The sequence below is a fragment of the Acipenser ruthenus genome, chromosome 2 (genome assembly GCF_902713425.1).
Source record: "Acipenser ruthenus chromosome 2, fAciRut3.2 maternal haplotype, whole genome shotgun sequence".
Lineage (NCBI taxonomy): Eukaryota > Metazoa > Chordata > Actinopteri > Acipenseriformes > Acipenseridae > Acipenser > Acipenser ruthenus.
Window position 1 is genome coordinate 29,990,992 of NC_081190.1, and position 25,570 is coordinate 30,016,561.

Genomic DNA, 25,570 nt, shown 5'->3' on the forward strand with positions numbered 1-25,570 from the left:
TGCAATCTGTGGATTAGACCAATCCAGCACTGAAGGCTAGAAAATAGGCCTCCCCCGATGGGCACTTTCTGAACCTGACACAGACACATCAAAAACTGAAACAAACTCAAACTCTTTACAACACTAAAGGATGGCTTCTTACAGACAGGTACCAGCTAAGAGAAAGACAATATTAATGGTATTTATGTACTTTCAGCATTTCCTACATGACCTGTATGTCTGTATGTCTCAGTACCATGGAGTAACCTTTCCACAACTTGTAATAGCAGTGCTAATCTGGCACTGGGGAAATAACATGCACCGAAATAGTGTGGTTAGGATGTGTAATAATCCCAGTGAACGACGTTGCTGTTATACTGATGCACAGTACAACTGTAATTGTTTTGGGGTCATAGCATGCCAGGAAACAGTAACAGGAGTATTGTAATTCAGGAATAAAGGCCTCCCCCTGTTGTTTTATCTCGATGCTCATAGCAGCAAGGGCAGTTCTTTATTACTATTATGAACCCTGGAGTGTCCAATTAAACTCAACTAAACTAAAACAAGTTAAAGGCCTTGTAAAGATTACTTAAGAGGTGTTTTTGTTTAAGAAAGATTATTTTAGGAAACATTCACTCACAACCATCTAGATTACTGTATATGGCGTTAGTTATCTATATTGAAATTTATATCAATGTCTATATCAGATAGAAAGCAAAGAATTTTCAAAAATGAAAGAGAAAAAAAATACTTTTCAGTTATTTGCTTGTCTTCAAAGTACAAATCCACTGTCTACTCCTAGTGGGTAAGCATGTTAAAACATTATAAAGATTAAAAAGACAGCCAAATAGGAAAAAAGAACGAGAAGAAGTATTTGACTCATGATGTTTAATATGAAATGTCCAGATGATTTAAATTCTATTCTAGAATTTGACAAATTAAAAAACTATTATAGAATTTGACGAATACTTAAATATTTGGTATATGACTGCCTTAGGTTCCAAAGTCCATATCCAAAATATGTTCTGGTAACTTCCACGGTAAATGGGATGGGGGCTGGTATCGGAATAGTTTCACTGGAAAAAATACAATTACCTGGAATAAAGGTGCAGTCCCTAACATTTAAAAATACACATTCTTTCCCTTTGTTATGCCGGTCCCATTTTCACAGCTCTCCCTGATCATTACTCAATTGAACTTTTAAACATGTTGACTGGAGCTGTGTCATCCTGCTATACTAAATCTGTAGAACAGGATATTTAATTTAACAGTTTTCAGCTAATCTGTAAATAGCACTGAGCTAATCTAACTCAAATTCAAACACAGTTGATGACCAGGTTTCTTCTAGCCTTTTTATATAATATATAGTTAGTTGGTACTGTATAACAAACTGCAGTATTGAGTTGGCTATGGTTAACACTATTTCAGCAAACATGACAGGAGGCTAGAAAACAAGCCTGCCATGATAGGCACTTTCTGAACAGAAAACTGAACTCGTATGTTTCTCCTCTGAAAACAATGCTCAAATAGAAGACTTGTAGTCTACCATCCTGCTGTACTAAAGCCATTAGACAGGTAAATGACACACATATAAACTGTTTCTCTGAAGATGGGTGCGCTACAGTGTTGTACCTTCAAAGAAGATATAATTTATTATTATTATTATTACTTATGTGAAAAAAATCAGGTTAAACAAACTCCCAATTTGCTTGTAAACAATGAACTGACACCAATATAGGCAATGCTGCCATTTGAGTAGAAGCATGCAAAAAACTGAGACAGGCATGCAAAAATAAGAGCCTTAAAGCAAGCAGTGAACAGTTACCTCAGAAGTAACGTCATTAGCGAGCAATAAAAGGGCGTACTGATGGAAAGGAAAGAAGTAACATTAGTCAATAATGTGACACATGAAGGTGTTTACAGAACAACATTAGTAAGTGCAGTATCTCCTTTGCAAATGGAATATTTTACTAAGTCATTTCCTTCTTCCCAAATGTTTTATTAATTCATTTCAACTTTGGGAACTTGTTGACGACTTGTTTTGTGAATTGACTTGATAGCTCTCTTTCCCCTCCCTCAATTTGAGAATGTTGTATCTGCAACAAATTGTTGTCCTGTCTTGAATTAAAGGGACATTCCTAGGTTGCTGCTTTTTACTGAGTACGTAAGCATGCTAATATTATCCTTGAATCTCACTACATTTTGGATAGTTTGAATTTTTAGCTCAGTGTAGTTATCTATGTTTGCTAAGTTTCCAGAAAACACATATTGTGCTTTCCCTTATTTTCTCGCCACACCCTTTCTCAGGTGCCATCAATATGCCACAACCCTCCCCAAAATGAGGAGTAGTCTCTTTACCTTTAGAAAAGGGGCCAATAAGTGGCCACAAGATGGTGTTTTCTGATATTGGTATCTTCAGTCCTGTGCCTTAAAACTAGGCAATTAATACAGTGCAACTATGAAAGCAACCAGTCCTGTAACTGTCCAGGGTCCATGGTCTGTCAGCTGGCCTGGAGCTGAGCATCTTTCATTAACACCAAACTGAGACACGGACAGTTCAATAATGTAGCTCCACTTAGTTACTGTATCTGACAGATAAACTATAAGCCCCACTGACAACTAAAAGGTTATTTGTTTAATAAAGTATTTTTTTTCTTTCTTAATATGTATGTCATTCTTGTTTTTTTTTTTTTTTTTGTAATTAAGAATTTCTGGACTATTTTCCTCAATCTTTTCTCAGCAGACGGGTACCTGACCAATCATTAAAAGTTCAAGGTAAATCTGGGTTTTAAAATGTTGTTTTTAACAAAATAATGATTTTCTAATAGCGATAGTGCCCTCTCAATGAAGGCTCTACTGTGTGGTAATGAACTTTGACTTTTGTTAGCACCCTTGCCTTCAACTCCTGTCATGCTACAGCTTAAATAGAGCCATCAAGATGAATTCAATTTCCCAACACCCATTAGCTAGAAAGACTAGCAATAATTACAGAACTTGATTAGAATTTATTCAAAGGACCAAAAAGTGACAAGCTTAATTTTTCTTGCACTGAGAAGTCTAGAACTGACTGACCGATGACTGATATCTGCATAGGATATTTCAAAACTAAGGGCAAAAACATTGTAAATGGAAAATTCCACTGCAGCAGTTGTGATCGCACATTCTGCCCAGGATCAACACTCTACTTAATAGTCTGAGTCGCAGGAGCTGTAGACCTTGCAAACTTAACTTCAGCAGCGCAGGGTTTCAGTAGCTCAGAAATGAAAGTGTTGAGAATGTACTTCAGCTCACTATGCAATTTTGAATGTTCATTGCAAGGGCTGAGGGACATTCCCATTGAATGAGCTGGATTTTAGTTCACAAGTTGTAGTTAAAACAGATTTTCTGCCACAGTGCTCTGAGTTCGTGACATTTAACAATTCTCCACCCACATATCAACAGCGAGTGCTTGTCTCATTGGCTTGCCCCTGTTTATAAAAATCAATTAAAACGTCATATTCCACTCAGTAACCACTAACAAGTAAAGGGCAGGTTGTTTTGGTATCAAACAAAACAGTTATTGTATTATTAATAATGCTATTACAAAGAGGCAAACATTCACCTTTAGAGCTATGCTGGCTGATAATTATAAATAGCACATTATCTATATTGTAAATACAAGATTTTATCACAAAGAATGGAGAGCATGGTCAAATTGAGTGAGGCTGACATACTTTTAAAGGAGATACTGCATTATGTATTTTTAAATTTAACAAACAACACAGATGTAGCAAATGAGAACACCACAACACAGTGCACTTCATACTGTAAAAACTACTGCCTTGATATAAAACTCTGCTTATTCTATATTCTATGTTATATAATGTGATGCAGCCCCAGTGTTTATACTATGGAAAACACATTGGGTCCTTTTTTTAAACCAAAATACAATAAACGCAAAAGGCACATTGTCAGAGAGAAACAAAACAAATATAACATTATTAAATCATCGATATGTTCAAAAATACACAATCATACATTCTAAGGTAAAACTTACAAGAAACTAAATACACTGATAATAAAGGAACTAGGCAAAACGTTTGTCTTCCTGAATAAGTTTCTAACTACTGTCAGAAACCTTTTTTGTAAAAGGACTTTAGGGTCCTAAATTGACCACCAGTGTTTTTTCTTTCAGAAATTGTGTGACTTGTGGAATAATTAAAAGGATAGGGGCAAACTGGAAGGCTTTACCCACTGTATGTGACTATAAGGCCAATTTCAAAGTTGCCTTATTTTCTATGGCAATCACACAGGTTTTTTTTTTTTTTTTTTTTCTAAAAGTCAGATGATCCATGAGGAGCTGGCTGTGACTTAATCAAGATGTAGCTGATCCAGGGTCTAATGACACAGTCTCCCCACCATGGCTACAGTGCTGTACTTCATTAGAAGTGTTATGCTTGTTATTGTAAATGTAAAAGCAGCAGAGAGAGGCTTGAGCAGAAGATTTAGTGGCATGTTAACTTGACAATTGGTATGACCCTGGTTGAACAAACCTTAATTGAGTCAAAACCATTTTCAAAGTGAATATGTACTATACCAGTATACATCAGTATATATTTCCCTGGAGTTGAGGTACCTGGTTGTATACGACTATATTGGACCGTGTTGCTTTATTAGGAAAAAGCTGCATTAACAAATTCTAATAAAAGAGACCCCTAGCATGACGGACAATTTAATAAGTCAAATATAGGAACGGTATGTTTTAATTAATGGACTTACACTTGTTTCGTCAATCTTTTCCCGTCGTTTTGTTTTGTGTGTTTCAAAGTCTTCCATGAGGGTCTGCATGTAGTTTTTGGGCCGCTGGTTGCCCTCAGCATCCTCACCTCCTAAGTCAGGCAGTGGGGATGGGAGTGGGCCTTCAGCAGAAGGGAAAGCAGGAGGTACAGGGCGAATCTTCTCAATCTTGCCTGCAACAAAAGGTAGACATGAAGATTAAGCAACATTCAGAATCCATCTTAAAGGACACCACTTTCATGCCCTGCAAAAATTGTAAGGTATAACAAATAGTTGGTAAATTGAGCCTATAGGGATTATTCCTAGCTCTCTTTTTTCTTGGTGTAAAAGCGCACTATTTTTTTTAACAACTTAACACTTTAAAAACAAATTATGCCACTGAAAAATGTATTTAACAATTGGTAGGACCCAACTAGTAATGCTGCATGAGCATGAATGAGCAATTGGAGCGTGATGACCCCAGGTCGAGAGTGTGACAATTAAAGATTAGTTTTAATTGAATGAGGAAGCAGTATTGTTCCCTTTTTGTGAACCTGAGGACCCTCCTTTCTCAATTCACTAGGGGTTGGGGGGTTCCTATGTATTAACTACTGCACTAAACAGACTAAGAAAGGACTGTCGTCTAATAAAGATTTAAATATTATTAAATATAAAAGATTTAAATATCAATCAGACCTCCTTCCCCCTCTTCCTCCCCCACCACTGATCTCTCTATCTCTGTTCCTTATTTGAATCCACCACCCACTCTCCCTCCTGATCCACCAAGAACCTCGATGTCAGCACATCTCTACTCTGGCACGCTCCTGTCGCTTCTTCCTCAGCAACATATGCAGAACTCGCCCCTTCCTCACCAACTACTCTATGCAGCTCTTAGTTCAGGCCTTGGTACTGTCCCACCTTGACTACTGCATTTTCCTCATGGCCAGCTCCCTGCCTCTGTTATCCGTCCACTCCAGCTCATCCAAAACTCTACTACCTGCCTTGTCGTTTCCCTTCCTCATTTCTCCCATTTTGCTCTTATTTGAATTTTATCTTATTTTCTACTGATTTTACTGTACTTTATAACTGCTCTTATCTGTAATGTGACATTTTGCAATGTGATACTTTGTACTGTGATATTTTGTAGCAACTGTAAGTCGCCCTGTATAAGGGCATCTGCTAATAAATAAATAAATAAATAAATAATAATCAGTTGATAATAGCAGATTAAGAGGTCAAGAGTCCAGTCCAGTGCCAGGGCCCAGAAACATAGGAGACAGATGTTTAATCTGCTTGGTGAGAAAACCCCAATCAAGGAATGAGACAGACAGGATGTACTTCTGACAACATCAATCCAATTAGTTAATTTTGTACCATACGGGTACTAAATACTGATTTTCATATGAATGCAGTAATTTATGCTTGACAATATGGACTAGTTAAAAAAGCCTTTCTTGGTTCAATTTATGTTTAATGAAAAATAACTGGTTAATTAACAAACACATTTTGACAAAAACGACCTAGCCTAAGTTACAAAACCTAAAAGGCCTAACTTAACCTAGAATCATGCGCTTACAGTATATTCATAGTTGAGTAGCACCCCAAGCAAAAAAAAGTGTAATAATAGTAAAGCAGTATTATTCCTTAGTGTGTCGGCACATTGACATTTCAAACTGATTTTCTTAAAGTTCTCAGAGCCTTTTTAAACAGCAGACTGTGGAATATTCCCACACCAGGAGCACCACAACAAAAGTGAGCTCTTGTGAAGAGGTCGGAGGTGCTAGAAACTTGTACACAATTGTTATTTGGAAGGTTTATTTATGTATCCAACTGTGTTTCCTATTAAAAACAAAAAGTTTGCAGAGCAGAGTACTTGAACCTCTGGAGCCTTGAAACACTTACCAATCTTTTTACCAACTGACAAACAAGTCACAAAATAATAATACAAAAAAAATCCAGCATTTTATGTGACCCAGCTCAACAGGTCTCTGACCAGCTGTGACATAATTCTCACAGTGGAACTCAATTTATATAGAATATGAACTACCATCATGTATTTTGTATACAGTATAAATAAACATACTGTTAAAAGGCCTCAAGCAGTTACAGTACAGCTATGGCCAAAAGTTTTGTATATGGAAAACTACAAAGCGGTCTGTAATTCAATATGTACTTAACATTATTCAGCAAGTTTCACTCGACTTCATGAAGCAAAAGTAATTAATTCTATAGAGTGATGTTAAACTTTTGGCATAGCTGTAGACACTTGCTTATCAGGAAGCCGATAGACCGAACTGACCCACAATCCAAACCACTCTATCATAATGAAATATTCAGCTGTAGAGACTGAATTTCTACAAAAAGGTTAAATATTATTGCAAACACCAAACCAACACTCCTGTGGAAATGAATAGTACAGTACAGAGAGAATACTTAGAAAGTAACGTGGCTAAGAGCATATTAAAATAAAATAAAAAATCCAGCTGTTCATTTTTTTTTTTTTTTTTTTAACAAAGTTTTATTTCTGATAGCTTATGAAATAATAATGAAATATATAGTCGGGAGAGTACGCATCACTCTATATCATTATTCTGCATTGGAGTATGCTAACTGTCCACCAGAGGTTGCAATAACTCTGACAATAAAGTGACTGATGCAAAATAACTGGTAACACATAACAGACACAGCATAATAACACAGGATTGGAAATATTGTACAGACATGCCTCCAGAAAAATTATAGATATTATATGCATGGACAAAGCTGAAAACTGCAAGCTTATTATTTTTAAGGTTGAAGAGTAAGTAGCTTCAAATTAAGTTTTTAGGTTTTTACTGTCCCCATTTTCCATATAGACACTTTAGCTGATCTAGGCTGGGTTTCAGATGTCTAAGGGGGAAACTATAAAAGAAGAGCAGTTCCTGAACTAAGGAAACAACCTGAACGCACAAAAAAATCAAGGTTGACTGCAAACATAAAAATGGCAAGGGCACAGTAAAAAAATATTTGAAGCTAATGACAATATAAGGCTTACCTGGAGCTGTCTTCCCGGTGAACACTGTTCTGGTGGGTAAACCCGGTCCACTCTTCTTGGTAGGGCTTGGTGCAGTGCTGAGACTTTGACGCTGTTTCTTCAGCTCATCTTCTCGTTCCTGGGCTGCGCGGATCTCCTCCTCGATCATGGAGAGAGTTCTTTGCTTCCTAGAGCGGAGCTTGAAAGGCCCAGCGGTGACCTCTGGCTCATGCATTCGCACGGCCTCGGCTGTGCTCCTCAGCTCAGCTGCCTCGGAGTACTTACTGAAGTAGCTGAACGCCTGTCTGTCATCTGTTGGGGTAGGCTGACTGGAAGTTACCACCAGGGGGTGCTGGAAGCTGTCCCCAAGGTCTAGTCTCTCAACGGAGATCTTTGGCGTAATGTCCTTATTTTCCTGCACTGGAGATGACGACACTTGGGGTTGCTCAAACCTGGAGGCTTCTTCTTCAGGAGTAGGTTGCTGCTCAACCACTTTCACATGTTTAGTGGGGCTGCAAGGCTGTTGTTCCACGGCTTGTTGAGTTTTAATGTCCCTTCCATCGCTCTGCTGAGCAATGGCTTGCTGAATTACATTTTGTACCAGAATCCCTGCATGATACTCCAACTGCTCCTCTGTCAGCACGGCACCTTGATAGGTGGACTGGAGTGGGGAAATGCTGTGCTCACTTGGTGATTTGGCCCCCCCTTCCATTTTGCAGTCAACAGGAGTCATGGCTTGTGGAGTAGATGGCAGAGAGAAATCTCCCATTGAGTTCTCCAGGAAGGCATTCATTGTCTCATTTGAAGCACCACTATCGCTCACGTTATCCATGCTGAAATCATTGGACAAGGTTTCTAACACTGTGGTGTCCTGTGATCTGAGAGACAGGTCATCCAAGCCAGAGTCAAGCTCTTCCGGATGGTAGGAGACATTAACTGACTGTGGATATGGATATGACATATCATGATCTTCCTCTTTCAGAATAGTCATCACTGCTCTGGCGCATTTGAAATCTCCGTCTTCTTCCCATGTTTTGGTAACCTGCTCCTCTTCCAATCCATTATCTGCTATACTTGGTGAAACATCTAACGATTCCTTTTCATCTACGTCTTGATCATCTGGTACATAATATATTTTCTCAGCTCTGATTGTGGTCACTTCATTGTCCTGCATAGCCTGGCCTTGGCTAGGAACAGACCCTGTCACTGTTATTAAGCTCACTGGCCTCTCCATTTGGGCCGGCTGGGGTGCTTTGGAAAACGGCTTGGCTGAAAACAGTTTGGGAGCCACAGTTCTCCTTGGAGCGCTAGGCTGCTTAGTGGGCTCCATCATTAAAAACTGTCTCCTGGCTGCTGAGAAGTCAATCTGTTCTGTCACTATGGCTTCCTTGTTGATGTTCATGGGCTCTGGTGGCACAAAGGGGGCTGATGTCTGCTTGGGTGACGTTGGTGGCACACTTACTGCTTGAGGCTTTCTCTGCTTGCGTTCTTCATACTTTTTATGTGACTCCAGCTGGTCAGGCTCTAGCTGTTCCTCTACTGCCTTCTCTTGGGGTGGGTTCCACCATTTTGTGGCGATACCCGGATTCTTCTTTACAGCCTGGCTCCTGATAAGCTCTCTCCGCTCCCGTTCCAGTTCTGCCACCTCCTCTGTGGGACGAATCTTCTTTATTCGAACGTTTGTCTTTTCTAAACTACTATCAAAGAGCTTAGATGGCTTGTCCTCCTGGAAAGCCCGCAGCTCAAACTTGGCCTCTTTCTTGATAGTTGTTAAGGTTGGCTCACCAGACACCCTTTGGGGCATGTAGGAATTAGACTCCTCAATTAAATTGTGACCATTGGGTCTCACTTGGTTGGTATCCTGGTCCTCTAAAAAAGTAGCTTCTGCCTGCTTCCTGCCTATCACTATTACTTCATTGGTAGGCGAAGATTCACCTGAAACGTAGACTGATGATCCAGAGCTATCAACTGTGATTGTATTTGGTTCTGGAGAGGATGTTCCATTAAAAGGGTTCTCTGCAGCCAAGTCATAGCAGTTGGCTTCCAGGACCTCATCCAAATATTGGATCTCCTTGGCGACATCACTGTCCAGTGACTCGTGTCTGGTTTTCAAGCCATTTTGACCATTGGTAGGAAAGCAGCCATGATGGTTCTCCGACTGGGATTCTGAAAAAGGGGCTTCAAATTCCATTTTGTGTTTGCTTCCAGAGATTATGCCGACAGAATCCAGGAAACTGACACTCTTTAAGCCTCTCTCCTTTAATTTACTGTCATCCTCTGGGCTTTTGGAGGAAGATTTCTAAAAGAAGAAAATATAACATTTGTGTTAGAAATGTAAATGCTAACAATACAGGGAGAATTATTTTACTGTACAAAGCTCAGTGAAAGGATGTGTGTTCATACAAGTTTGGATTGATTGTTTGCTAACAACGTAAATGGATCTTCTTTAACCAAAATCTCAAGGTATGTCAATATCCTTATATCTGTGAATAAACAAATAATATATACTGCACATACCTGTATATACATACAATTATAATTCAAATTATTTACTTCTCTAAAAGGCCTCGAGAAAGGATACAAATCATGCACAAAATATTATTGTATTTTATCATAAACACCACACCGGTTAGCCAGCTAGTCTGTGTTAATTATAGCAGCACTAGAAAGCCTCTAAATAGGTCACACTTCTGAATCACTAGCAGACATCACATCTTAAATACTCTCTCTGCCACAGTTGTTGATGCCAGAATGCAAGGTAGGTGACCCACATTTATGGTCTGAAAATCCTCCCTGTAACCAATATAAATGGCTGCTTGGCCAGTGTTCGGGAGCTGTGGATTGGCAGCCCTTGCTTACACCAATTTTTGTTAATTTAATTTAGAAACAGTTTAGCACCCTTTTTAGAACCTTTACTCAACCAATACAAATATTAGTTTCCAAATATCTTAATTATATCCCAGCCTCCTCCTTGCTCTTTTATTGACAGGGTTAAACATTATTAACAGGATGTTAACAGCAAAGTGATAAAAAAAAACTGGCTTTTTTTTATTCAGGCATATATATGTGTACATATAATAATACATCCTCATTTTAGTTATGTTATAAATATTAAACTCCCTTTCAATTTAACAAGGTGAAAAAACAACTTGTGCATGTTTATTAGACCTCTAGGTTGATTTGGTTCTAGTTTTGTAAAATTAGTTTTCACCTTTAAAAACAAACAAAAAAAACAAAACTGTAAATTACTGACTGTATTCTTGAGAAAAGGCCCCAGTGATCTTGATTTTCACACTGGGACATATTAACAACAAAGCTTTAAGGAATGTTTTGCTTAGGACTATTTTTTAAGACCCTTTCGATTTAACTTTTCCAATTGTTTTCAGCTGTTTGAGAGGCATTTATTACAATAATGTATTATCATACATGAAAACACTTTTTAACTTAAGAGAGTGTTTATAAACACTTTATAAACAAGTGTTGTCAATAGATCCTTTCAGAAAAGCAACACCCCTCCCGCCTTTTTTTTGTTTTGTTTTTGCATTTTACTTCAACAACAATTTACCCCGAGCAAAACAGAGCAGAGCATTGTATTTAAGTTAAAATGCAAAAGCAAGGACATTTAATATTTTTTTAATTGATAATAAAAAGTACATGTAATCAGGCCACATGTATGGTTATATATTGTTCTCAATACAATTCAGAAAATAGGAATGTGCAAAGCTGATTATAAAGTTTTACTGCTGGTACTTTACCAGACAACACCCAATCATTTTTCTTTTTCAGTTTTCTTTGAGTGAATAGAAATTCCCTTTTGGAAAATAAATACATCAGAATTAAAACTAAAAACAATAATAAAAACCCTCCTATTCCCACGAGATGTACATTTTGTAAATGGAGTATGATACATGTGTTTGTGCATCACATGACACCGTTTTATCAGCTGGACTTTGTCCTGGCACAAATATGTCAATAAATACATTCATGCTAGATTTATTGATTCAGAATTTTTTTTTTTTTTGGCAAACTTTGCACTCCCTTCAAAGTAATCTTGCATTGGTTGCCTAATATACATATTTCAGCCTGTAGGAAGATTAAACGGATAATAGGACTCTACATTGTTTTATTTTGTTAAAAACAAAGTGAATGGCACTAAGATTTTAGCTGAATAGTTCACAAAAGTTTATTTTTATATTTTTATTATGTGTTTTTACTTCATAGCCCATATTGTGCATTTATTTGTGTTTGCTATTAGGAATCAAGGTGTTAAATGGGGTATGGCAATATTCTTATTTCCATAGCTGGTCTCTGACACGTTAATCAGAGCTATCTGCAAACTACGCTGTCAGGTTGAGCCTGTCATCTGATACAGTTTCACAGCAAAATGGGTTTGGTATACACAGTCACTTCTTATTTCCAGCGGTTTGTACATAGAAAGCACAGGCGTGACAAGGATGGTGCTCTTATCAGAATCATTTCTGTGTGTGTGTGTGTGTGTGTGTCTGTGTAATATCTGCAGCTAAGATGGTCTATTGTTGATTAAATGTGTTTAATCTGTCATTTGTACAGACCCCCAACTCTAATTTGGATAAGGTTCTCTGAAGGGAAACTGCACATTAATCTTCTCAAGACCCTCTAGCAGATAACACCACAATTTACCATTGGAAACTGGACTAACTGAATTGCGGTTTTGCCTCTGAAATCATTCCCCCTGTCACTGACACTTCATTCACACACCAGCGCCCAAGCCTTTACAATATAAGTGACCCATGACCCGATGTACAGACATTACTTTACTTTTTTCAAGTGACCACATACCATAGGTGACAGCTTAGTGTATGGTTTCTGATTGATCTAATTGTCTCTTAAAGGCAAACATTGTAAAGCAGGGTAAAAGCATTTGAAAGCATTTGCATGCATCTAGTAGATGCATGGTAAAAAAAGGCATTTTTTTCCTTCAATAAAATAACTTTAAAATGCATTTTATAATAAAACACAACAGCATTTCAGAATTTTACTGACGTCTGTTTCGTACTTTAAATGAGTCTGCTCTACTACCAGACATTTTGAAGACAGTATCTGTAAATTCATCAAGCTTCACAGAAGCATGCCAGATTTACTTTTCCAGACTAGGTAATCCTCAATGGACCAACAAACTCCCTCACTATGAATGAGATACACTTCTTTAAAGCTAGTACCATTAGTGCTTATCCAGGCAATATGGGTGGCAAAGGGAGGATAAAAGATAATATATCATGGGTTCCACAGGGTTAAGGACAGCCATTGTAAGATTGTAAGTGGTTACTGTCATTATATTTAAAATACCATTTGTTTCCACCAATCAGTAATACAAGTTGCATCTTCGCCTACAATTCACTGGGCTATAGTTTATCTGCAGCACTAACTTTATAATTAGTTAGTAAATACAATGTACAACATATTTACCTAAAATAACTAAAAAAAAAAAATGTAGACAAAATTCTTATTGAATTGAAAAATACTAATCAATTGGCAGAATGAGCAGTTGTCATTTGACAGAGGATTTCAACAGAAACCAGTCTTCCACAGGCCTCTTGAATCATTTCCACTACTCAGGATTGCAAAGCACTAAAACCAAAAATCAATGGTTTAAAAAATCATTGGATAGCAATCCTGATAGCCTTTGAATTTAAAGTGCCCTCAAATTTAAGACGCAGCCCAAATTTACCACCCAGAATTTGAGGAAAAAATAAAACATCAAATAAATATGCATTTGCAAAGATACAACTACAACCTAAATTATGCTGTTGTATCGTACAAAACTGACAACGAAACGGTGCTGTTGCAGATTAACCACGGAGCTTGTTTATTGTGCTGCGCACTGTATATTCGCATTGTATTCGAATTTAAGACGCAGGCCATTTCTGAGAACCAAAAAATGGTTTAAAAAGCGCAGCTCTTAAATTCGAAGGAATACGGTACTGTATATATTTCACTCAATCCCTCTATTTTATTGTTCTTATTTTTTATTGTGTTGTTCACTTGTATTGCTTATTGCTACTTTTACTATTTATCAGTGTTTTATCTTTGTAAAGCTCTTTGGGGTGATTTATCGTGAAAGGCATTATATAAATAATACCGGTTTATTGATTGATTAATAGATTCAAATTACTTATTGCATTTCTGAGGGGTCTTCAGCTGAGCAAACACTTATTATCCCTTTACATAGCCTTGCTCCATAATCAGTAGCTTCAAATTTACTATGCAGACTTTCAATTCAGCTTGTTCACGCGACAGGATCCACATACAATGGGGATGACAGGGTGACTAATGAGCTATTGACTATTTCATAGTTCACAACCGGGCTGTGCTATGTTTTTCCATCATGCTTCATTGCTCTGAAGAATAAAACACAAACAAACCAATTTTTGGTCAAACCCAAACCTTGCCCCGCCTTGGCCCTACTGACCTCTTGGAATCTTTTAATGTGACAATTCCATGAGTGATGAGTGAAGGAAAACTCAATTTTCCTTTATCAAGGACATGAAGACAGGTGTCCGAAAGTCAAAACATGAGACAACACTAATAGTCAAAGGGAATACAGTCTCTCTATATGGATTTGTGAATACTGTTGGGGTGTGCTGTTTTCAAAATACTTAATCAAGTTGTTCACTTATTTCTGACCACCTCTTGCTGTGAAAAATATTTTAAATTATTAAAAATACCACCATTTATATATTACTAATTGCCACTTAATTATTACAAGCACAGTAACAATAAATACATCATTTGATCTAAACTTTATTCTCACTAGGCCAGTTCATGATTTTTACATCCTGTGGAGGTTGAATGCATTAGGAACACAGCAGGGAAGAGCTAGGTTATGAACTGTCAGGCTCCTCTTTAAAGAAACACGAGGCTCACAAAAGGCATATTAAACATTTAAGACAATGTTGGCCACATTTCTACAAACATAGTTTATACTAGTAGCACACTAATGGTAATCAAGGCCCTTATTTTAGTTTTTATTTTATATAATATTTGTTGCATGGGGGGAAAATTGATGAAAATCTGTGCAGATAAACAACTTCATGGTTTTCAGAGTAAATATCTAGGGTAATATTAAGAACATAAGAACATAAGAACATAAGAACATAAGAAAGTTTACAAACGAGAGGAGGCCATTCAGCCCATCTTGCTCATTTGGTTGTTAGTCGCTTATTGATCCCAGAATCTCATCAAGCAGCTTCTTGAAGGATCCCAGGGTGTCAGCTTCAACAACATTACTGGGGAGTTGGTTCCAGACCCTCACAATTCTCTGTGTAAAAAAGTGCCTCCTATTTTCTGTTCTGAATGCCCCTTTATCTAATCTCCATTTGTGACCCCTGGTCCTTGTTTCTTTTTTCAGGTCAAAAAAGTCCCCTGGGTCGACATTGTCTATACCTTTTAGGATTTTGAATGCTTGAATCAGATCACTGCGTAGTCTTCTTTGTTCAAGACTGAATAGATTCAATTATTTTAGCCTGTCTGCATACGACATGCCTTTTAAACCCGGGATAATTCTGGTTGCTCTTCTTTGCACTCTTTCTGGAGCAGCAGTATCCTCTTTATAATGAGGTGACCAGAACTGAAGACAATATTCTAGGTGAGGTCTTACTAATGCATTGTAAAGTTATTAACATTACTTCCCTTGATTTAAATTCAACAATTCTCACAATATATCCAAGCATCTTGTTGGCCTTTTTTTTATAGCTTCCCCACATTGTCTAGATGAAGACATTTCTGAGTCAACATAAACTCCTAGGTCTTTTTTATAGATTCCTTCTTCAATTTCAGTATCTCCCATGATATTTATTATGCACATTTTTATTGCCTGCGTGCAGTACTTTACCCTTTTCTATATTAAATGTAATTTGCCATGTGTCTGCCCAGTTCTGAATGCTGTCTAGATCATTTTGAATGACCTTTGCTGCTGCAACAGTGTTTGCCACTCCTCCTATTTTTGTGTCGTCTGCAAATTTAACAAGTTTGCTTACTATACCAGAATCTAAATCATTCATGTAGATCTCACTTGCTTCTGTTCCCTGTTACACGATGGCTCAGACATGTTGACTCAGACTTTCTTACAAAAAGTCTTTCTTACTCTTTTTGTACAAAAAATAATTATTTACATAAACATATCTACCGAAAGCAGTTACCAATTGATTGGTATAAATCATTATTTTTGGGGAGGCCACATTTTGAGTGATAGCTTGTAATTTTTCTGAAAATAAAGAGCCTTGATAGTCATACATTAGAAACCATTTTGTATGTCCTCCAAATGGCTGAGAAAAAATGTACTTATGTCTGATTGAATAGTGGTGTCTTAACAGTGAAATGCCTTTATATGGAGGATACCCACTTCAAAGGTATACAAATTACATAATAGCTATCACCATATTATGACCTACAACCATAGCAAGTATAAGAGAATACTTAACCTATTGCCAATGCACTAGTTATTTAAAATCAGATTATTGTTCAAACCATATTGGGTAGTATAAAAAGCTTGCCCAGTAATACATCTTGCCAGTTTTTTTTACCTCATATTTCTCCAGCAGAAAGCTTGACATATTTCCATGCACAGTTATATTATCTACCTACATTATTCAATCCTGCAACCGCCTTTCATCCTTAGATCCTCTTATCTATTTCTGTACTGCATTAAAAAATATATAGTTTATATATTGTGTCAAAATATAGTTGGATGTCGAATAGATTAATGGACTACTGTAGATTAATTATACTGTATCCCAGTGGCAACAGGATTAAATTAAATTTCTCTCCAGTGGAATTAAGGGCCTATGCCCAGTGAACACTGAAATCAAAACCTCATAGTTGGTACATTTATTGGTAGTCTAGTGGTCATTTGAGAGTGGTCCCTCCAGGGCCCAGCAGAGATATACAGTAGTGGCAAGAGGCACCCTGGAATAGTTAACAGAATGACTACCCAAACTGAACCTGCTCATTGGATAAACAAAACTCTTTCATCTTCAGAACTGTCAATCCAACACCTTGCATGCTTTTACAAGCAGAATGTGTTTCTTTCCCCTTGAAATTAGCTGACTAAAGACTGCATTATCCTGACTGTTCAAGTATGTTCAAAGATGTTTTTTTTTTTTAATTTATTTTTTGCTAATGCTGATGTGCTAAGCTGTTTTAAGTATGACAGGAGCTAGGCATCAAGTAATATGCAAAGCTGTTACCAAAGCAGGGTATTAACTCTAAAAAGTGATTCTGTCTCACTATTTTAAGGGGCATTTTTTTTGGTGTATTAAAAACTAGCTTAACACATTAACAAACATTGTTCATTTTGAGTTAATGATTAGTTTATATCTGTTCCCTTTTGATAAACTAATAAAAGGGTATGCTAAAATAAAACCTGATCTCCTTTGCTAAACATAACTACAGTATTTAAAAGTACATTTAAACTGCCTGCATCGTTTCTATATACAATATATTGCTGGGTTGCGTGAGCGTTCTCTAATGTATAAAATAGCCACTAAGCTACTGGTATTGTGTAGTGCTTTGTAGTCAAACTATGTAGCATTTACTGCATGTAGAACATTTATATACAAAGCATCAAGTTAAAGATAAACATTGAATCACCAGCTACTTGTTATCTCATTACATCTAACACTCAGGCTACCATGCTGCAGTTTAGAATGCTAGTATAGTTACATTTTACAGTATAATTTAAAGATGAGGTTCATGAGGAAATGTCAGAGATACTGGAGGTAATTAGTTCAAATCACTATTTACTGACTGTGTAAACCATCAGCAAGTCACATGACCCCCTTGGTTTATGATTGTGTCCATCTGTAAACTGGTTATAAGCAGGACTCCACTGGTGTTGAATCTCAGTTTGAATGTGCTGTACAGAGTTAAATATATAAATGATATATATTTAGAGGGCGGTAAAATACACACACTGCTATTTTCAGTGCTCCAAATATGGGGACTAGCACTGTGAAACCACCCGCAAAGCATTTACTGTAAATAACACTGAATCATTTTGTCTGGTGGTGTAATCTCCGTGGAGAGTATGTTCAAGAACTTCTTGTAACAAATGCCCTAGCTATGTGTAATCAAATTTACTAGAAAATGTCCCAAGAAAATGTCATTACTGGTGTAATAAGCAGGAAATTATGCTTGAGAATATGTGACTTTAAAATCTCAATCTTAAATTCTGAGGTGCAATAAAAAGGGGTCAGGTTGAGAAATGAGCTGTTTACTATCTTCATCAACACATTAACACCAAGAAACTGAGGTAAAAATGTCTAAACCAAGATTCATCACAAATTCTACAGATATTGCTAAATAATTTCATACTGAGTTTATTGAGTTCAAAAACAACTCCATTGCTGAAACTCAAAAGAAAAGGACAACATATAGTATTTGGCCTACTGAAACACATTTTAATAAGTCACAGACTCCAGATTCCTCAATCAAATAATTCCTAAGACAACAACATACTGAATTTATCCCACTGAATTTGTCATTTTAAGGCATATGTTGACCATCACCCCCACAAACGCCAAATCATTTTCCCATCAAAGTGGGTCAGACAGAGGTTTCCGTTCAAATAAATGAGGAAATTCCAGGAATTCTTAGATCATTAAATGGGGCATAGGCTAACAATACATCACATTCAACCTGAGATCTCAAAAAAAAAAAAAAAATAGTCATTTTTTTCCTTTTCTAAAACTGCATATTAAACCAATAAGTTTTATATAGAAGACCATCAGGTGGGTTGCTTTCACATTCTCTGCATGCCTTGGCTGTCCTGAGGTAGTAACATATGACCTGGTGTGTGAGTCTGGTGCTGACGGATGGGGATTTAATTATCTCTGTGTTCTTAATTAAACAGGAATCGCAAATAGATGTGCGTGCTGTTGAGTTACAGGCCTCCCCTTTCGATTTTTATATTTGTAAATTGTTGTTGGCTGCAACAGTAGTCTACCCGTGTATTTCTCTCTGAAAAAGAACACTGCATGCCATTGAGAAGTCACAACTCAGCATTGTGAAATCGCTTCATTACAAAGCTTTCACCCTACATCTGGAAGCTGTTTAGGTGTCACGGGGTTAACTCTTTCAGATACCAAGAGATGTTAGTCTGGTGGGGTTTCTGAATGACTACCCTAATTAAGTTCCATAACAGGAACACAAGTCCTCCATTTTAAAATGTCCTCTACAACGGTCCCTGTCTGCCGTTTTTGCTAAAATTCAGAATAGTGTGTTCAGCTCTGTTGATTTGTGAGTGGTTTGACAGATTTAACTTCCTCCTGTGAATTCAGCTGCTTTTAATAATCGGTTTTGATAACCAGACATTGACTGAGGCATTATGCAGTGCTAAATGTGAGTCACAAAGAGTGAGTAACAGAAGAATATTTCAAACTATATGCTCAGCCATAACTTCCAATGCTCATGTCACCATTGGGAATACTAAAATAGCATGGATAAAGACAACGTTTGTTTGAATTAATGTTGCTTCAACTTTTTTAATCTTTCGGGTAACAATTTATTTGAAGGAAATAAAAAAATGTTGCTTACTATGGTACTAGCAAATGTTTTAAATATGCAGTTAAATATACAATCTTTCAATCATACAATCTGTATTAAAACTACCTATTTATACTTTTACCCCAGTGTCTATACATAACCTATTTCTGAATGTATAAAAAAGTATACAAATATACAGTAGGATCTTACAATAAAAAGTATTGTCAATGGTAATCACATTTTATTTTAATCCTGTCTCTATGGTATCGGTTGATGACTTAAAACTGATACTGTTTTTGTAAATAGTACGCTAGTTATAAATAGGTAATACAAAAGTGCCCATTTAATTAAACTGTGACCTTTTTGATTACCATTAGTAATACTGTCCTTTAATTATTGTTAAAGCTATAGTTTTAAGTACTAAATTGAGTAGTTTTGTGAAGAAAATACTGTTTAAAATGCTGAGTCACAGACTAAAAATGATATATAGGTCATATAATCCACACATATTACAGGAATTATGGTTTTGGGGTCAATACCACTTAGTTCACTTAAGTTATCCCTGCAAGCATTTAAACACACATATATATCTCATATATATGTCTATGTCTTCACTTTACTACAATTACATAGATTTTTTATGTTTGCCTTTAGTTCTAGGACATATAAACCATGCATTTATCAGTCCTATTGCATTTATTTGAGAGGCTGACTTTAGCATCTCTGGCTTATGTAGGCAAATTAAGATATCCGAAGTGCAGCAATCAGAAAGTCACAGCATTCCACTCAGTACATTGCAATTTTATATACTGTATTTTTACCACGTGTATTAAAGAAAATACCAAATATAAGATTACTGAAAGTTATGCTGATGTACAATAGAATTGTTTAGAAATCTTGTTTTTTTTTCTTTTTAAGGTAAAAGAGAAGAAGCATCATTTACGATTTAAGGCATAAACATCACATATATCACTTTCTTAACAACACACGACTTTTTTAACTGATTGTAAAACAGTGAACCAGGCTTACCCAGTATTGCTGTTTTCAAGCTCCAGTGTAGAGTGACTTTTATTTCTACAATGCCTCCTTCTCTGGTTCCTCAAGTCAAATTCCTTCCCTGCCTTTTTGCAGGCAATGATGTCATAGGTTTGGGGGCTGGTGAAGGAAGAGCTTCCCTCCTTCCAGCCCATTCACACAAAGGCCCCCTTTTACACCCCACCCCTTCTCCAGCATCTCCTCCTTTCTCTTCAGCTCAGACAACTCAAAGCATTATGTCACTGTAACAGTTCCCTGAGACAAAACCAAAGGGACAACAGCAGCGTGTAGCAGCTAGACATCACAGTTCAAGTATGTGTTACAGTTTTAGGGAGTTTCACTCCTTTCTGTGTGACAAAAAAGACATCATGATTTCTAGCTCAGTTCAAAAGGCCTTTGAGGCTCATAAAATTCCACGTTGATTTGCATCAGACCATGGAACTAAGAGTGTGTACCGCTAATTTATGAGTTCTGGATCACTGAATTACTTTGTTTTCCCTCAACCAATAACAATTTCCTGATGTTTACTGTGGTTTTATTTTTACTAAACTGTCAGGCTACTCCACCAGATTCAGCGATAAAGTTCTTTGTAAACAAGTTTTGTAAACATGCCCGACAAGTCTAAGAATCACAGTAGATCTGTCTGACAGTTAGCACAGAGACTTTTAAGATTTTAAATGGCTGAGTAAAAAGATAAGCAACCAGTACAGTATGTACAGTATGCACAAAATGTAGACAGATTTTCTGAAGCCAATGTTTATGATGAAAGCTGTTTTAGCAACAATCTTTCAACTGTCAAGGTTTTTTGTTTGAAAAATAAATAATAATAATAATAATAATAATAATAATAATAATAATAATAATAATAATAATAATAATAACAACAACCCCTGGTTATATTAATAGCTCTCTATTTTAACATATTTCCCCTAATTTATGTCATTTTTTTAAATGTAAAGATGAAATTTAAGTAAGCAGATTGAAGGGGGGGGGTTGAAGAGTGTCACAACTGCTGCTGCAGTCACTTACAATATGACCTCGATTTTACAGTATGTTTCATCCAAAGGATGGCTACTATCACTTCTTGACTAATTTCCCCAAAGCTGTACATCTTTATCTGTCACCAGTTTCATTTTCTTTCCCAGCAGACATTTTAGCAGATCCTATTGCTCAGGCATACAAATAACAGGTGTCATAAATAGCTTGTCATCCTTAACGGGTACATAGGTTAATACCATTTTCAGTATGCCATTGTAATGCCAAAAGCTCCACAGTGTAAACCAAGTATTGAGATACTGTAGCATAGGTAGAACAAATGAATATAAAGTGTTTCAGTTCCATGAAAGCTGAAATGCTAACTGTATTAAATGCTTTCTGTAAATGCTTAGCCATGCACATTAGGCATGAATTACAGCAGGTCTCACTGATTTAAAGTCAGACTTTTAAGAACTTTGTTGGCAAAATGTTTAAGACAATGGCAATAACTAAATAAACAAAATAAACTAGGTGCTGATTGTCTGCGAAATTATCTCGTGCTTACTCAGTACACAAATCTGAGCCAGAATTGCTTCACCAAACAAAGCAAGACCACTAATTGTTTGGGTCTCATGTCATGTCTCCCAGTGCCTAATCTTTTGTTCAGATTGCTCTAGTGAGAAATGGAGACAAGCCATCTACTGCTTTACCAGGAGTGAGCATTGGCAAAAAGTTGCTTCACTGAAACCAAAGCTTTACTATGGCTACCTCTTGCCCCAACAGATATCACTAATTGCTGTATGATATTGAACAGAGGAAAAAACATCCTTCTGACAGAAACAAATCAGAAACAAACCACATGATCCCCTCTCACTGCCCCACGTAACCCTGCCAAAAGTTTACAAGCAGTAATGAGACATGCATGCACTAGAGAGATTAGACTTGTTTTAATCTCCTGAAATACATTGGTAAATTGGAGAGGAACCTCTTATTTTCACTACCCATGTTGTACATGTGGATTACTACAGAGCAGAATCTAAAATGCTTCAACTTAGTGCTTTTTCTGTTTCACAGATGAAAACACCTTGGTTTTTAAACTTGGCACTCCTTCCACCCTCCAGTAATGTTTGTTTTTCTATTTATTTACTGCATTTAAAAGGCTGACTATATGACAAAGTGGAAATTTATACAACAGGCATCGCCAACTAATGGGACAATTAACTACTGCAGCAAATAATTAATGACAGTTTGCAGTGTAGGGCTCCCTCGTTATTTGACCGTACTATACATGGTAAAACTTATTGGAAACTAAGTCACTTAGACAAACGTTTCAGCCAGTGCCTTCATCGGTGTTCTGATAAAAAAAAAATAGTACTATACAATAAAACAAATTCCACAAGTTAAAGTTAAAAAAAGAAAGAACATTTCAGTATCCACGAAAGAATATTTGAAAATGGTAAATGTTTGTCAGATACAGAGGGCTCTCATAATCATGTAATAATTGCACAGTACCGGAAAGATAAAAAAACAAACAAACATATATTTGTATAAAATCAAGATTTTATCAGAGTTTAGCCAAATGCCAGCTGGGATGGCTATAGGAGGCTAGAATTATATACAGCAGTTTGGTGAAGATTGGTGCAGAAACAAGGCTGTTAATGTGTTCACCACATAGAGTTTGACAGAGAGACACATGTACAGATGGACAAAAAGACAGACACGATTAGAGCCCCCATTTTTGAACGAGGGCCCTAAAAAGAACTGAAGTGATTATCAAAAGCAGCAGAGAATCACAGTAAAATTGTCCACATACTACACAGGTACAGTACACTACACTTTAACTGCTGTATTATAGCAATGGAAGCATTTACACTGTAGCATTTCACAGTGGCAAACAGGTTTCAAGGAATGTAAATAAAACTGGACACGCAACAAGGGCTGATTTGTGATAAACTTGCATTGATAGCTAAACAAGGAACACCAAATATGATTGTGGAACACTACAGCTGTGAGCTTTATGAATGACATTCAATGCATGTAATGATACTACAGCTACTTTATATTGCATTTATATTGAACAGTAGTACAACAAATGAGGGTCATTCTAGCACAAAGGGAATAGAATCAGAATTCAACTTGAAGCAGACAGGAGTTGATGCTTGAAACAGCTTCCAGTGTAGTTTCCTAATACAGAAAAGAATGCTTCATTCAATAGGAAGCAACATATTAACAGTAGCATTAAAAAAGCTTAAATCTAGTAAAACAGTTCTTATAAAAATATGTATTCATTGGATTAAGATAATTTAAATGTGTATATTCATGCCACTATTTCTATTATCTAATAATAGCACATTTTAGCAATATTGTACTGCACAACCAAATCAATTAGTAAGCTTTTAAATTTGAATATACAGGTATACAGCAATATAAAACTAGTTAGAAAAGTATTATTTTCAGTGTCCCTGGTTTTTAATGTACGTTACCCTGAGCCCATGATTCATTATATAAGAGAATAATCCATTACAAGCTTGTGACAGGGATGGTTTGTGGTGATGTCAGACCAGGAAAGAGACAGACAACAACACTGCAAGTGAAGCACTGGTGCGCGTGTTTATTAAACAAATAAACGATTTCAACAAAACAGAAACACTTCCCAAAACAAAACGGCACGATGGCCAAAACAAAACAGACAATAATCCAACAAGACAAAACCAACAAGTATGGTGCTGGTTTAAAGCCAGCACGAGTAGCAATTGCTATTCTTATCTTTTAGTTATCTTTCACTCACGTTCCACCTCTGAACACCCAACCCGAGTGAGAGATCCTTGCCTCTTTTATGCAGCTGTGCCTTGGCTCGATTGCTTGTTAATCATTCAATCGAGTCCAGGCACAGTCTGCACGTGAGAAACCATGCAAGGGCATAGCAAAATGTAGTAAAGCAATAAGCATTGTAAATGCTAACACTGCAATTTACACAAATCAGTTAAGAATGAACACTTCAAAAGTTTATCAAACATATACGTAATAAATAACCTTTGTTAACACCCCCCACATACAGTAATTGCACATTTTAAAGTAAATCCATTGCTGGCACATATCCGTACCTTGATTTCCCCCATGCTGAAAGGCCCAGTGCAGGATTTCTGCAGTGCATTCATTGCTATTTTCATAAATGACGTACCTCTGGATGAAATGCTTTGCAATCCTATGCATTTAACAATGTAAAAATACTTAACAGATATTGCATATAGGACTCTTAAGGTTGGCAATACACCATACTAGTTTTATCCTACTATGTGGTATTCTACATGAAATTGGACCATGTATGCTTGTAGGCTACACTTCAATAGCTCCATTTTCATTCTACAGCTCGAACATGCAGGAGGCTTTTGCCAATTCACTCAATTGACTTATGATAATCAAACAAAATGCAGCATACTGTTACACAATGGACATTATCTCTGCATAATGTGCTGCCGATTACCATAAACTAACAGCTCCAGCATTTATTTGATTTTAGGTTTGTAGTTTCAGAGAAGAACATGGTCAAAGATTTCTCTATGTGATTGTTATTTACTTGATTCTAAACATTTATTTTACTCCAGTGCTTTTGAACACCTTTTGCTAAACAGTGCTGAGTAACTGCAGGCTAGGTCTGTGACCCTAATCCAGGTACAATTAGCAGAATAGAAGACTCTGTGACTTTCAACACTCAATTAGAACACAAAGAGAAACAGGGCATGCAGACCACTGCTAACAACCAAACAGCTACCAACTGGCTCCCTAAAACAACAGTGGCAGGCTAAAAAAGCAATGGGGAGCACTATTCTGTACTAATGGCATTTACATTTTAACAGTTGGGTTTGGTGTAATCCTGCTGTCTGTGTTTCACCTTGAGTAATTACGCACTGGCTGAGAGCTGCAGCAAAGCTTTGGAAAAAGCAAATTGTTGCCTTTGGGATTTCATATATCTCCTGATTGGCTTCCACACCTTTCCGTGACACTTGTTATTATACCACAGCTTAAACTAATCAGCAACCCTCTGCAAGGTGTGAGCTGTGAACTTCTGTTTCTCCAGCATGATACTGACAGCTAATTAAAATTGTTAAAATACCTCTCTATTAGAAACCATGCAACAACATAAAAACAAATTCTTCTTTCCTTTTTAATATCTCTCTCTAAATATGTAATCCTGCTCTGTCTTTCACATTTGCCTACCGCAATATAATCTAATTAAATCTTACTTTATGACAGAAAAGTTCTTTTGGTTGTGGCCATTAACAATAACCAAGC

At 36.7% G+C, this 25,570-nt stretch overlaps 1 protein-coding gene across 4 annotated transcripts in view; it reads right to left on the minus strand.

Moving 5' to 3' along the window:
* The window catches only part of LOC117971244 (A-kinase anchor protein 2-like), a 172,904-nt gene that overhangs the window by 5,813 nt on the left and 141,521 nt on the right, over positions 1–25,570 (minus strand). For 3 of the 4 annotated variants that reach the window (XM_058993772.1, XM_058993768.1, XM_058993778.1), the window contains 3 exons: positions 7,769–10,046; positions 4,738–4,928; positions 1,805–1,843 (listed from right to left, as the gene is read on the minus strand). In XM_058993772.1, the coding sequence (XP_058849755.1) occupies positions 1,805–1,843; positions 4,738–4,928; positions 7,769–10,046 (2,508 nt within the window). The remainder of the gene's footprint in view (positions 1–1,804; positions 1,844–4,737; positions 4,929–7,768; positions 10,047–25,570) is intronic. The other variant, XM_058993774.1, reaches the window with a different exon arrangement.